This window comes from Anneissia japonica, unplaced genomic scaffold (assembly GCF_011630105.1).
Source record: "Anneissia japonica isolate Jap-2015-1 unplaced genomic scaffold, ASM1163010v1 scaffold3940_len624931_cov186, whole genome shotgun sequence".
NCBI classification, from domain to species: Eukaryota; Metazoa; Echinodermata; class Crinoidea; order Comatulida; family Comatulidae; genus Anneissia; species Anneissia japonica.
Genome location: NW_022713530.1, coordinates 448,990 through 461,905, shown reverse-complemented (window position 1 = coordinate 461,905; position 12,916 = coordinate 448,990). Strand labels below are relative to the sequence as shown.

Here is a 12,916-nt window from a genome sequence, read left to right as displayed (position 1 = left end):
TATACTTTCATAATAGAATGTAAATGTACATTTGTCAAATCCGTTTTACAGCAAAACAAAAACGAAGTACAACTTGCGCTCCAGAAAATGAAGATACGAAAATCATAGTCGCTGTGAGCAGGATTCGAACCCGCGCGGGAAAATCCCATTGGATTTTAAGTCCAACGCCTTAACCACTCGGCCACCACAGCTAAATACCAAGATAAAAAATCGTATTCTCCATTTCGGATTCCAACATTATCCAGTGGTGGTGCCAGGACTAGTTTTTGTATATCTTGCTAACTGACAGTGATGATCCTTGGAGGTGGTAAAATGGAATGTCCTAGAGAGTGCGATTAAAGCTTTGCCACACAATCAAATTTGGTGTGACATTTGGTATGCCAATAATATTAGGGTGCAACATGGATCATGTCCATATATGGGCACATACATATTTGTCATAAAATATGAGTGTGGACAAAACTTTAGTATCAGTGTGTACACAAATCTTGAGTTGGATTGTGTATGTATTGGAAGATCTCACTGGACTCAAGCCTTAAACTTGGCCATCACAGCTAACAATAACAATTTACAGCAACATCTAAAATAACGCAAATAAAAATTAAGCCTCTGGATTCTAACAATGGAACTGAAAGAGAACAATCTAAATTCAAGTGAAGGTGCAATGTTGTGCTGTATAGTGTACTACAGTATTTATTAAACCAGTGGTCAATAAATTTGGTTTTCTTGTTCGTCAGTGGCAGTACAAACAATTCCTCACGAATCGAAAAACATTTCTAAGATTGAAAATAGCTCCTGGACTCGTTAGAGTCCCTGAATCCCCTTCCCCCACTGGAAATTTTAAGATTCTGTAGAAGCCATCACTGCGGTTGTGCCTACTATGTACATTCATTTGGTTCATATCGCTCTCAATCTAAATACTGTACCAATGTTTTGCCTGTAATGTACATACCAAGTATTTTTTTTTTAATAGATGAAGAAAAGAACAAATATTGGTCCAATTGAAACACAAAGAGTGCATTCTATATTTCCAGTGGCAGATACACTAGTGAATGTACCTGGCCCAGGATTTATCAATCTCAGCAAATGTCTTAAGTCAAAAAAGTTAAGATGTCCCTTAGATATATCTTAAGCTGATTTATTAACCAATCTTAGCTTAAAAATGGTCCAAAATGGCGCGAATATACAATCGACTTTCTAATTTTAAACAATTTTTAAGCTAAGCAATATGGATAAATTTGACTTAAGCAAAAAAATGGACTTGAGACAAATTTAAGCCAATTTCTAGTTTGATAAATCTGGCCAGTGGTAGGACTAAATATTAATGATCTTATCGTTGCCACCTAACGATATATACCCCCAGAAATTAATTACACTCGAACCAAAGACCAATGCGTTAAGGTGCGGCACACAGTTTGGGTTAAAAAATAAATTAAAAAGACATCTGATATATTGCAATGTTGGTTTTTTTTATTTTTTCAGAATGAATATTTCCATACAACTACCGGTAGTTTTTTTTTTAGACATCAATGTACAAAATGTTAAGGTTTATGGCATATATCAAGACATTACAACATAAAGCAATACAGTACTAACTATACAGACACTGTTGTATTTCTTAAAGACCACACGTCACATATCTGTGAGGGGGTGGGCTTATATTTAAATATTTTAATTGTCATCAGGAATATGTAGTACAACAAAAGGGGTATAGACTATGTCACATGCATCTTCACTATGCCTTGAAATGCTCTCGGCTATAAGTAACCAGAAAAGCTGTACAACACGTCGAAAGATTTTTTAATTTTTCCAAATTAACACGATGATTGAACTTAATCTGATGTTATGCTGGAAACGGTAAATCACTTGCATACATGAAATTAAACCAGCACCGTTATATAGATCACATGATCAACAGTATTAAACAGAACAGTATAACAAGTATAAACGATTTGGTCATAACCAAAAAAAAATTTACTCTGAATAAAAATTATAAACCATGTTTACACAACAAATTTTGTCATTCGGTGATGAACTGAGTTGTATGTTATTTGATAACTTAATGACTTTTTTTGTAGTGTAATTGTTGTGTGCACATTCGATATCTTTGTAATAATTGACGTATTAATACAAGAGCAACCAAACGTAACAGATAACTATTATGCACTTAATCGACCTCCTCCATGCATGAGGAATCTTCTTCAACAGATTGACTTTTTTTGTTGTGTAATTGTTGTGTGCACATTCGATATTTGTAATAATTGACATATTATTACAAGAGCTATCAAACGTAACAGACAACTATTATGCATTTAATCGACCTCCTCCATGCGCGAGGAATCCTCTTCATCGTCCCCTTCAAGTGGTGGCAAATCCTCATCTGCAGTTGCTTCTTCTGTGGTACCATCATCATCAATTCCTGTTGCAAAAAGTATAAATTAATTGTTATATTACATTTAATTGTTTAAAATGATATTACTATTATAACATTTAAATTATAAATATATTACTATGTCTATTCGAATAAATGCCCCTGGGCATCTATTGTTGAAGAGGATTTTTGAGGGGGCGTTTATTCCAATTGAGGTTCTAGAGGGGCGCATTTATTCAAATAAATACGGTATTGTATTAATATATTAATTACAATAACACTATACATAAAACCGAAAGGTCCACTGATTAATCTCAGATAAGAAAGTATAATACATATTTCAAGTATTGAAATACACGCCATCGTGTTGGGATTCAATATTTCGACATTAATTATGTCATCATCAGGAATGAAAAAATTATTCATATTAGCAAGCTTATATGCACTAGTACCAAAAGTGTTTAACCAATCAAAACATTACCTCTAGAATTACAATGTAATGTAAGTAATAAATTAGGTTTAATATTTTCTAGTACTAACATTATTGACAGCTCCCGAAACTGGTCTATCCTATTATTTAAAGAAGCGTTCGCTATACGTAGACTACACCCTTTGCTTAACAATGGGCTCAGAGCTTCAAAAGAGCTTTCTTTGTTTTTGTAGGTAGCTTTGATCATTAGAGTAAGAGTGCTTTGATCTTTTGTGTTATGTCTGTCTCTTATACACATCTAGATGTGTATAAGAGACAGGTTAAACACTTTTGGTACTAGTGCATATAAGCTTGCTAATATGAATAATTTTTTCATTCCTGATGATGACATAATTAATGTCGAAATATTGAATCCCAACACGATGGCGTGTATTTCAATACTTGGAGTATGTATTATACTTTACTATACATAAATTTCTAATACAATTGAAGTACAGTTATCATCCAGTATAGATTTCGATTTTGGGCCAATAAAATTACTGTGCGCAGCAAAAGCAAGGTCAAAATGAATTGCAACTTACCAAGACCAAGCTTGATCATTCTGTGGATACGGGCAGCATGCACATGTGGATCATCCAATGAGAAACCAGATGACAGCAAGGATGTTTCAAACAGCAGCATTACTAGATCTTTGACTGATTTGTCGTTTTTGTCGGCATCCGCCTTCTGTCGGAGAGTCTCCATGACGGTGTGGTCTGGGTTGATCTCAAGGTGCTTCTTGGCGGCCATGTAGCCCATCGTACTGCTATCCCTGAGAGCCTGGGCTTTCATGATCCTCTCCATGTTAGCTGTCCATCCATACTGGCTTGTTACAATACAACACGGTGATGTTACCAGTCTGTTAGAAACTACAGGGTGGGAGAGATTCAATATTCACAATTAGCAACTTTAGTAATGCACTATATTTAAGTAAAGTTTGTTGCATACTCGTGTGTCAACTTTTTAATGTACCCATACTTGAGCAACAAATTAAGGTAATAGTCTGTATGTCACAGGTCATTATCCTGACCACCAACATTTATCCTGATCACAATTCCCAACAGAGGTGGTTGTTATATTCCTTATATATATATGCATTACTCAATTGTAATGTCCTGAATAGCAGAATACAAAGTTTTCCTATTTACCTTCTCTACTTTTTTGTCCAGAATTTCTTTCATCACTGTGCACAAGTTCTCAAACTTGGACTTCTGTTCCTCTCGCTTCTTCTTCTGTTCCTCGTCCTCTGGAAGTTCCAAACCTTCCTTTGTGACAGAGACTAAAGTCTTGCCGTCGTACTCCTTCAACTGCTGGACGCAATACTCATCAATGGGCTCGGTCATGTAGATTACTTCAAATCCTCGCTTCTTGACCCTTTCAACAAACGCGGAGTTGTTCACTTGATCCTTTGATTCACCTGTAATAACAACAAACATTTTATATAGTTAACACATGGCTTGCCGTTCAGGAGTAGAACAATATTTAATTTATTTTTTAATTGTTTTAGGCCCACAACCAAGCATATGCCAAACAGCAAAAACATAAATCACTTTTCAAAGTGGCATATCCCTTCACAAGACAAATGCAAAATGCTCTACACAAACTACATTATGAGTTGTTTTTCATCGCGAGACAAGAATTTTGTCACCTTGACAAGGTACTGAACCCAAGACCCTGGGATTGGAGAACCAGCATCTTAACCACCAAGCTATTCAACTCCACTAAATGTGGAAACTGTATTCAACTCCACTCAATAATTATGGCAACGGTTCTTGTGCATGTATTGTACAGAAATTCATTGATTCTATTGCCGTGTATACAGACACCATTATTATTACCTGTGATATAGTAGATTTGTGTCTGGTTTTCTTTCATCCTGGATACATAGTCCTTTAGACCGGACATCTCATCGCCAGAGTGCGAGGTAAAGTAGCGGAGATGCTCTGCCAGCTTGGCACGGTTGGTTGAGTCCTCGTGGATGCCAAGCTTTAAGTTCTTGCTGAACTGCTCGTAGAATTTCTTGTAGTTGTCTTTGTCATCGGCGATGTCGTTAAAGAGCTCCATGCATTTCTTAACAATGTTCTTCCTAATGACCTTGAGAATTTTGCTCTGTTGCAGCATTTCACGGGAGATGTTCAGTGGCAAATCTTCTGAGTCGACCACACCCTTTACGAAGTCTGTGAGAAACAAAAGCATTTAAAAATAAACATTCAATTTTGTTCACCTGAGAAGCTCACGATTGTCAGTCAGCAGTGTCTTGATACACTACACGAATTCCAGTAACTGGACGGAACCTCAGGATGTTTAAATTGCATGCGGATGAAACATGAAATACAACGCAAGTTTAGAGTACAGCCAAATACTTCTTTTAAATAATTACAATATTTCTTTTTTTAATTCTACAATTTATACAGAGGAAACTGTTTTAATGAACACTATCAAATTTAAATCAATTTTTCAAGCAGTGTTAGAAATTGCAAGGGCAACTTACTAAGGTACTCTGGCATTATTTCTTCGCAGTTGTCCATGATAAATACACGTCGGACATACAGTTTAATGTTGTTTTTCTTTTTCTTGTTCTCAAATAAATCAAATGGCGCCCTCTTTGGCACAAACAGGAGTGCTCGGAATTCTAGTTGTCCCTCAACAGAGAAATGCTGAAAAGAGATTTTAAATGTTGAACGATTTAGGTTTTTTTTTTATAGAGGTATTGGGTTAATAAGTTTACAAGACACTTTTCGTCTGCTACCCGGTAAACCTGAATAGGTAAATCTCGTGGTCAACCACAAGTGCCGCCTGAACCAGTACGCCAAGGTATACCCTACATGTCTTGAATGATGTAGGTGTTCTTTAAAGTGCGTGAGCCAATAGTGTATACTGGGCCTACCCCTTTTTAGTCCTTAACCATGAAGGCTTTTCTAACACCAGAAACTGATGATGACATATGTCCAAATATTGAATCCCAACACGATGGCGTGCATTTCGATACTCGGAGTATGTATTATACTACCTTATCCGAGAAACTTGATTGCTAATAATCGATTTAGTACAATCACTGTATTCTAGTGACCAGCCATTTACATTGGGCAGTTACAAGTGGGCCTCATGTAGAACATACCTTAACAGCGAGGTGGTCTTCCCAGTCATTTGTCAGACTCTTGTAAAATTCACCATACTCCTCTGTGCTGATGTCATCTGGGTTACGTGTCCACAGTGGTTTAGTTTTGTTCAGTTCTTCATCTTCTAGATAGTTTTCCTGCAAAATATAAATTTCACGTCAGTAAAAATTTCATCACAAATGAGAATATGTAATATTGCAACAGATTTGCAACTGGTTTTGCAGCAGATACCAGTGCCATTAAATGACATATTATATAGCATATTAGGTTGTCTATATTGCACCTCAATAGAGTAGCTGAAAATATAAAAAGATGACAAACAAGGGGAAGAAAATATTTAAATGAAAAAAACCCACCATAATAAAACAAGAAAGCAACTTTTAAGCCCCTCTATAAACAGGCAGATGAAATGGTGAACATCTTAGGATTGTTAACTATGAAAGAACAGTTGAGGCAAGCCTGAAACCCCTATTAAAGCGAAATTGATTGTGTAGCAAGGGGAAGATTATGGACATATTGTACTATGGTATAATCTTGAACTGGTAATTTTTAAACGGTGGATTTAGCACTTACTTTAATTGTCTTCTTTTTCTTTTCTTTCTTTTTCTCTGCTTCTTCATCCTCATCCAGATCTTCAATCTTTGGCTTGTCTGGGTCCTCCTCTTCATCCTTCTTTTCTTCCTCCTCTTCCTCTTCATCATCACTGACTTCCTTGTCTCGTTGCTTTGAACACTGCAAATATCATTTAAAGTTTAGCACACTTTTGATGTTAGCCACTTAATTACATTTTTTTTTTTATTCAGAAAGTTTACTTCAAAGTGTATGTACCACATCAATGTCCAACACTGAAGGCCATAGTTGCATATTTATCAACCGTAGACTATACTAGCACCCAGTATGTTTAATGGTTCGGTGGTTTTAAAAGAACCGTGTATTTGAGTAAGGTCATTCCTACTATCTTTTATTATTAAAAAATAATTATAAACATGATTGAAAAAACTCACAACAAGAATGATTGGGTATCCAATGAACTGACTGTGTTTCTTCACGATTTCTTTGATTCTCTTTTCCTCTAGATAATCAGCCTGGTCTTCTTTGAAATGCAGAACAATCTGTGTTCCTCGTTTAATGGTATCGTCTATTGAAAAATAAACCAAAACAATAGTTCATAGGCGAAACCACGCAATTAAAGTCTTGATAAATATCAATCTAGAATTATGTATACACCAAAGGTAATTCATGTGCTACAGAATGATTTTTCCAAGACTCCAATAGAACTGAATGCCAGAATTTATTGCATCTCACCTGAGCATGTTCTGATGGTGAATGAACCACCTGCTGATGACTCCCACGTGTAGCACTCGTCGTCGTTGTGCTTGGACGTGACGACCACTTTGTCAGCTACCAGATAAGCTGAGTAGAAACCAACACCAAATTGACCAATCATAGAGATATCAGCACCTGCCTGTTAAATGCAATTCACAAAAACTAAATGTTACTAAATTCTAGTTAAAGCTGAAAGATGGGAACAATGTTTAATCGAAAATATATTGTTAAACATTTTGCCAACAACGTAATTGTACCACAGTTGTGTCATCACGATGCCAGATGGCGCTCTCTGTTGTCAACGGACGTTGGTTACCGTTCATTACACATGAATGACTCGCATTATATTAGTTATCGAACACATATTTAATCATCAATTAAAATTCACAAAGAAAAAGTAAGATACAACATCTTAATAATCATGTTAGAAATTGGAATCAATGGTTTGTCAGTGAGGAAAATGGATTCCCGCTGAAAGCTTTTTGCAACGGTAGCAATGCAAAAAGTGGTATCGTGATGCAACACTGTAGCACTTTTTGACAATACTCAATTGTTCAGGGCTAGCTCATTTACATCCTCATGTTGGTCTGATGAAAAATTAACAAGCTATTTCTTCATTCACAACAGCTTAAGAAAATATAGTGGGCTAGCAAGTTTGTGGGGCCAAGTGAAATCTAGGCAATTAGCCCCGTGGACTAGTTACAAATAAAAGTTAGAGCAAGGCCTGCTGGCACTTATCTTCAAATACCCTGTAATGAAGAACCCTTTTATGTAAAACAACATCTTAATGAGATGTATCTCACAGCATCTCGTTTCCCCAGGCCCATGTTGAAAATGGAAGAATTTATGATAAATACCTGAAGAGCCTCCATGAATGCCTTTGTGCCACTCTTTGCAATTGTTCCCAAGTTGTTGATAAGATCTGCCTTGGTCATGCCAATGCCAGTGTCTGTCAGGGTCAGGGTCTTCTCCTCCTTGTTGGGGACAATGCGGATGTTCAGGGACTTCTCGCTGTCCAGCTTGCTCGGGTCGGTGAGACTTTCATATCGGATCTTGTCGAGGGCCTAAAACACAAAAATGGGTATTAATAATGCCATTGATATTTTTTGTTGCCCTCACGTATCCCTGAAAGCTTTTCATTAATGAAAATGGGAAGGGGACAATGTGAAAATTAGGTGCTAGCTGGGGAAATCGGTTAATACATATTTTTTTTCACGCAATTTAGTTTTGGGCGTCTTGTTCTACAGAAATGCTCCACTACAGCAGGATATGCCACCATTCATAAATGATAATTTTCCCGGAAATGAATCACTAATGGGAGTGAAAAAAAAAATTATAAATTATTTAAATTCATTCGAGACAATGTGAAAGTTGGGTGCTAGCTGGGGAAATGGGTTAATATATTTTTAGCGCAGTTTAGTTTTGGGCGTCTTTTTATAAAGAAATGCTCCACCAATGGCAGGATATGCCACTTGTCATAAATGACAATTTTCCCGGAAATGAATCACTAATGGGAGTTAAAAAAAAAAAAAAGAAACATTCATAAATTATTCAAATTCAATACTTTCAAAATGTAAACACTTTAATAAGCTTATCTATGACAAAATTTGTATAAAATTTGCTAAATTGAGCCTTCATTTATCCTACAGTATATAACATTTAATATATTTTTAACTACCATCACCAGTTTCTACTTACATCAGAGGAGTTGGAGATGAGTTCTCTCAAGAAGATTTCTTTGTTGGAGTAGAATGTGTTGATGATGAGGCTCATAAGCTGAGCAATCTCCGCTTGGAATGCGAATGTTTCTACTTCAGCATCTTCTTCCATTGGTTGTACATTTTCAGTTTCAGCCATCTATAATTTTAAAAGAATACAAATTTAATGATGTGCTTTAGTCAAAACCAAAAAAATACTAGATTAAAAAAAAAACCTTAAGTTTATCGAATATCCAAATTGTCATAACTTCTTTTCGTTCTTAACCAAAATGGCCCCGCCTAGTTGTGCTCCCACTTACTAGAAACATAGAACGCCTGCTTTTGTACACTCCACCACTATTCGGCTACGGAAAATTGGAAAGTCTATGGCCAACCCCTATTCTGGGGACATCCCTATTAAGCAGACACTATTTTTGGTCCTGAAGGTGTCCCTTTATGGGGTGGGTGCAGCCTTTACAGGGTATATTTTTGAGGACTTGGTAGCACAAGTGTGGGAATTATTGGGGGGGGGGTCACTTAACTATTTTTGGTCCTGAAGGTGTCCCTTTATGGGGTGGGTGCAGCCTTTACAGGGTATATTTTTGAGGACTTGGTAGCACAAGTGTGGGAATTATTGGGGGGGGGGGTCACTTAAATATTTCTATACTTGGGAGGTGCCACATTTACAGGTATATTTTTGAGGACTTGGTAGCACAAGTGTGGGAAATATGGGGTGGGGGGTTGCAGCATTTATGGGGTATACTTGCGAGGACTTTGTAGCGCAAGTGTGGGAAATAACCGGGGTGAAATTGGCCTTCTCTGGCACTACTGAGTGGCCTTTTTCCGGTCGTCTTTTAGGGCAATGCGATTTTGGTAAATGGTAGTTCAAGTCCATAAGGATTTTTACTAAAATTGATAGCGTGTCTCATGTCTTGAAGTGGCTGCGGCACCCCCTGTTCGGTTGGTTACCAAGTGAGCTCCCCAAGATTCCAGAAAGAACATAAGTTTTTCTTTCTTATTATATTTCTTTAGATATCGTCTTGTGCTCAAAACCTTGGGGTTGTGATTGATTCAAAGCTTTCTATGACAAATCACATTTCCAATATTTGCAGGTCGTCCTACTCTTATCTTAAAAGTATTAGCCGTATACGGAAAAACCTTCGATCGGGATTTCAGTTTTTGGCAAAGGTGAAATCTGTTAAAGTACTGCGATTGGATGGTAAAAATTCTAAAGTAGCATTTAAAGACCGTGCTTTTGAGAATATTGGTCCTCGGCTTATCAACACTTTAACCCTTTATATTAGATCTTGTTCTACCATTGATGTTTTCAAGTCTCATTTGAAAACACATTTATTTAAATTTAATGTTTAACTTTCTGCAGGTCAGGTATATATTCAACTTGTAGTTCAGCTTCATGAAACTTGATGTACAACTGTATATTCTTGCATTTTAAAAGCTCTTTATTTTAAATTTAAGACACATGATGTACTGTATATCCTTGCATTTTAATTGCTCTATATTTTAAATCTCCAAGACACATATGTACTGTAGTTTTTTTTCGGCATTTTTAACCTTTTGATGTAAATTTTGATGGTTTGGTAGACTTGTCTTTTTCATTACAAAATACAAAAAATTCAGTGTTTCACCGTTCTATTTCATGTCGCGTTTTTTAAAAATTTCAATGTAGATTTTTGATGTGTTAAATGGTATTGTGATGATTATAATTGGTTTCAAACATTTCTATTAGCTTTTAATGTATATTTCCTATATGTTTAAAGTGTATGTTGGTCTATGAATATTTTTAAATTCTGTACAGCGCCGATGAACATTTTTAATGGATATTGTTTTGCGCTTTATTAAATGAAGTTATTATTATTATTACACCCATCGCTGCCTTGAATTTCCATAAATAATTTCTTCCTAATTACACAACTTTCTAGGATTTAACCATCCCATTATTACTGCATGGTTACCAATACAATTTTGTTTTCTTCTCCATCAGGATGTTTTTGGCAAACTCTTTGCTACATGAAGAACACAAATTATATCTTTATTTTTTTTCTGCCCTCCTCTAACGATCTTTAAAAAAATAAGTTTTTGAAACAAGGTATGACAAAAGTCTCGCCTTATCTTTAACTAGGAAGTGAATTGCAACACAGAATATTCCAGAAATTCATGAACCAGCAGGAAGAAAATAGGATTGCTTAATTTCTCTAATATGAAGATTTTCACAAGTTTCTTATTTTTGTGACTGTGCTACGATCTACAAACAAAATACCTGTTTCATTCAATTTTTCTAGTTAGGCTAGGCCTAGATCTTACACCAACAAACAGTACAGACTCAGCCTGGGTGGTAACGGATACTCAGGCTAACTAGGCTAGCATTTTAACATTGAACAACTCATAATTTTACGCCAAGTAAGTACTGTTACCAAAAAAACAACCAAAAAACAACATATTGAAACAATGAAACGAGACCGTACACAAGACTATCACGGTCCACTGCTTGATTTCAGGTATGATAGTATAATCAGGATTCCTGATGAAGACATAATTAATATCGAAATATTGAATCCCGACACGATGACGTGCATTTAGATACTTGGAGTATTATACTATCATATATATTATATATACATATAAATTATATATATATAATATAGACCTATATAAAGTTAATATATAATCGGATACAAAATTAAAATATTATATTTTTTGTTATACAAGTAATGTAGTTCTAGTAACGTCGAATGAATGACTATTTTTTTATCTGGCTTATTGCAGATAGGTTGATAACAATGGAAAAACCTAACTAATATAAATTTCAACGTGTCCTAAATAAAGAGGTTGTATTTTGACTTCTGAAAAGAGATAATTAAATTGAAATTCATGGTTTATTCACGAGCACAAGTAGGCCTACTGCTACCTAAATATCCAGTCCTAAGCAAGCCTACGGTACCTCTACATACCGTTTTCAATAATGAAACCGGTAACGTTTCATTTAGCTGTGTATACTGGGTTATCAAAAAATTTTACTTTCGAGGACTTCATTCAATATCAATTACCGGTATCAGCGCTCTCGTTGTTCAGTGATTTTAACACAATCGCCATTATATCGGATGGCAAAATCTCATAGACGGTGCGTACTAAAACCAATACACCAAATACACAATATGAAAATTCACAAAGTTAAGTAACATTATGAAATGAAAGTTGTTCACTACACCGCAACACGACAAAATTAAAATAAATTTGCAATTGTAAAATAATTACCTGTAGCTCATTGCGTGTTGGTCAGGTATTTGTGTCTACCGCCCTCTTGAGAGCAGAGGAGGCACACCATACTACCTTCTGAAAACTTTCGGAGGCCTCTGACACCCTCTCACTGGGAACCTATTTTTTATATATAAAATTATATAATACCGTAAAACCCTTAATTGGAGGTTTTACGGTATAAATAAGCCTGTTTTTTAAATAAGTGTATGTTTTAACGACATTCTTGTTTAACATAGGCTATGCCTACTCTGTGCAGCCTAAATTATTTTTTAATGTATTTATAATGTATGTAAGTAAGTACATATTTTGCGATATAATGTGCAATAATATTTGGACATAAATTATATTTCTTAAATTTCAGGTAGATTTTTCTTTTTTCTAAGTGTAAAAACTATGAAGGAACCTATTCATATCGTAGGCCTACACTGTATCTTCGTGTTAAACTGCCATTAAATGTCACATTAGAGGGCCTTAATATTATTACTAATTTAACCAATGAGGTAGTATATAAAATATAATTTTAATAAATGGGTTACGCCTCTTTCCGCCCAGTTTTTAAATACAGTATTACTAAATTGTCATAGTTTACAAAGGGGTGAGATGGGGTGGAGGGTGTCCTTAGACGCACTCTGAAGAGATCCGAGCAAGCCTGACCACG

The 12,916-nt window shown here is 35.7% G+C and overlaps 1 protein-coding gene and 1 non-coding gene across 2 annotated transcripts; both read right to left on the bottom strand.

Moving 5' to 3' along the window:
* Nucleotides 1-109: 109 nt before the first annotated feature.
* On the bottom strand, nt 110-191 carry Trnal-uaa. Its single transcript has one exon. It is a non-coding gene; the product is annotated as a tRNA-Leu (tRNA).
* Nucleotides 192-1,450: 1,259 nt separating this feature from the next.
* On the bottom strand, nt 1,451-9,162 carry LOC117108452 (heat shock protein HSP 90-alpha-like). Its single transcript, XM_033250461.1, has 11 exons — nt 8,984-9,162; nt 8,143-8,349; nt 7,265-7,424; nt 6,964-7,097; nt 6,533-6,691; nt 5,959-6,096; nt 5,332-5,497; nt 4,679-5,017; nt 3,987-4,257; nt 3,383-3,714; nt 1,451-2,419 (listed from the first exon to the last, which is right to left on the bottom strand). The coding sequence occupies exons 1-11, from the start codon at nt 9,140-9,142 to the stop codon at nt 2,313-2,315; spliced, it is 2,172 nt and encodes a 723-aa protein (XP_033106352.1). The 5' UTR covers nt 9,143-9,162; the 3' UTR covers nt 1,451-2,312.
* Between the last annotated feature and the right edge of the window lie 3,754 nt (nt 9,163-12,916).

Excerpts from the sequence above, each read along its gene's own strand:
- LOC117108452 (XM_033250461.1), bottom strand. The coding sequence starts at position 9,142 with ATGGCTGAAACTGAAAATGTACAACCAATGGAAGAAGATGCTGAAGTA. Across the intron at positions 7,098-7,264 it reads CACCATCAGAACATGCTCAG|ACGATACCATTAAACGAGGA; the intron begins GTGAGATGCAAT and ends ATTTTTCAATAG. Across the intron at positions 6,692-6,963 it reads GATACCCAATCATTCTTGTT|TGTTCAAAGCAACGAGACAA; the intron begins GTGAGTTTTTTC and ends TGATATTTGCAG.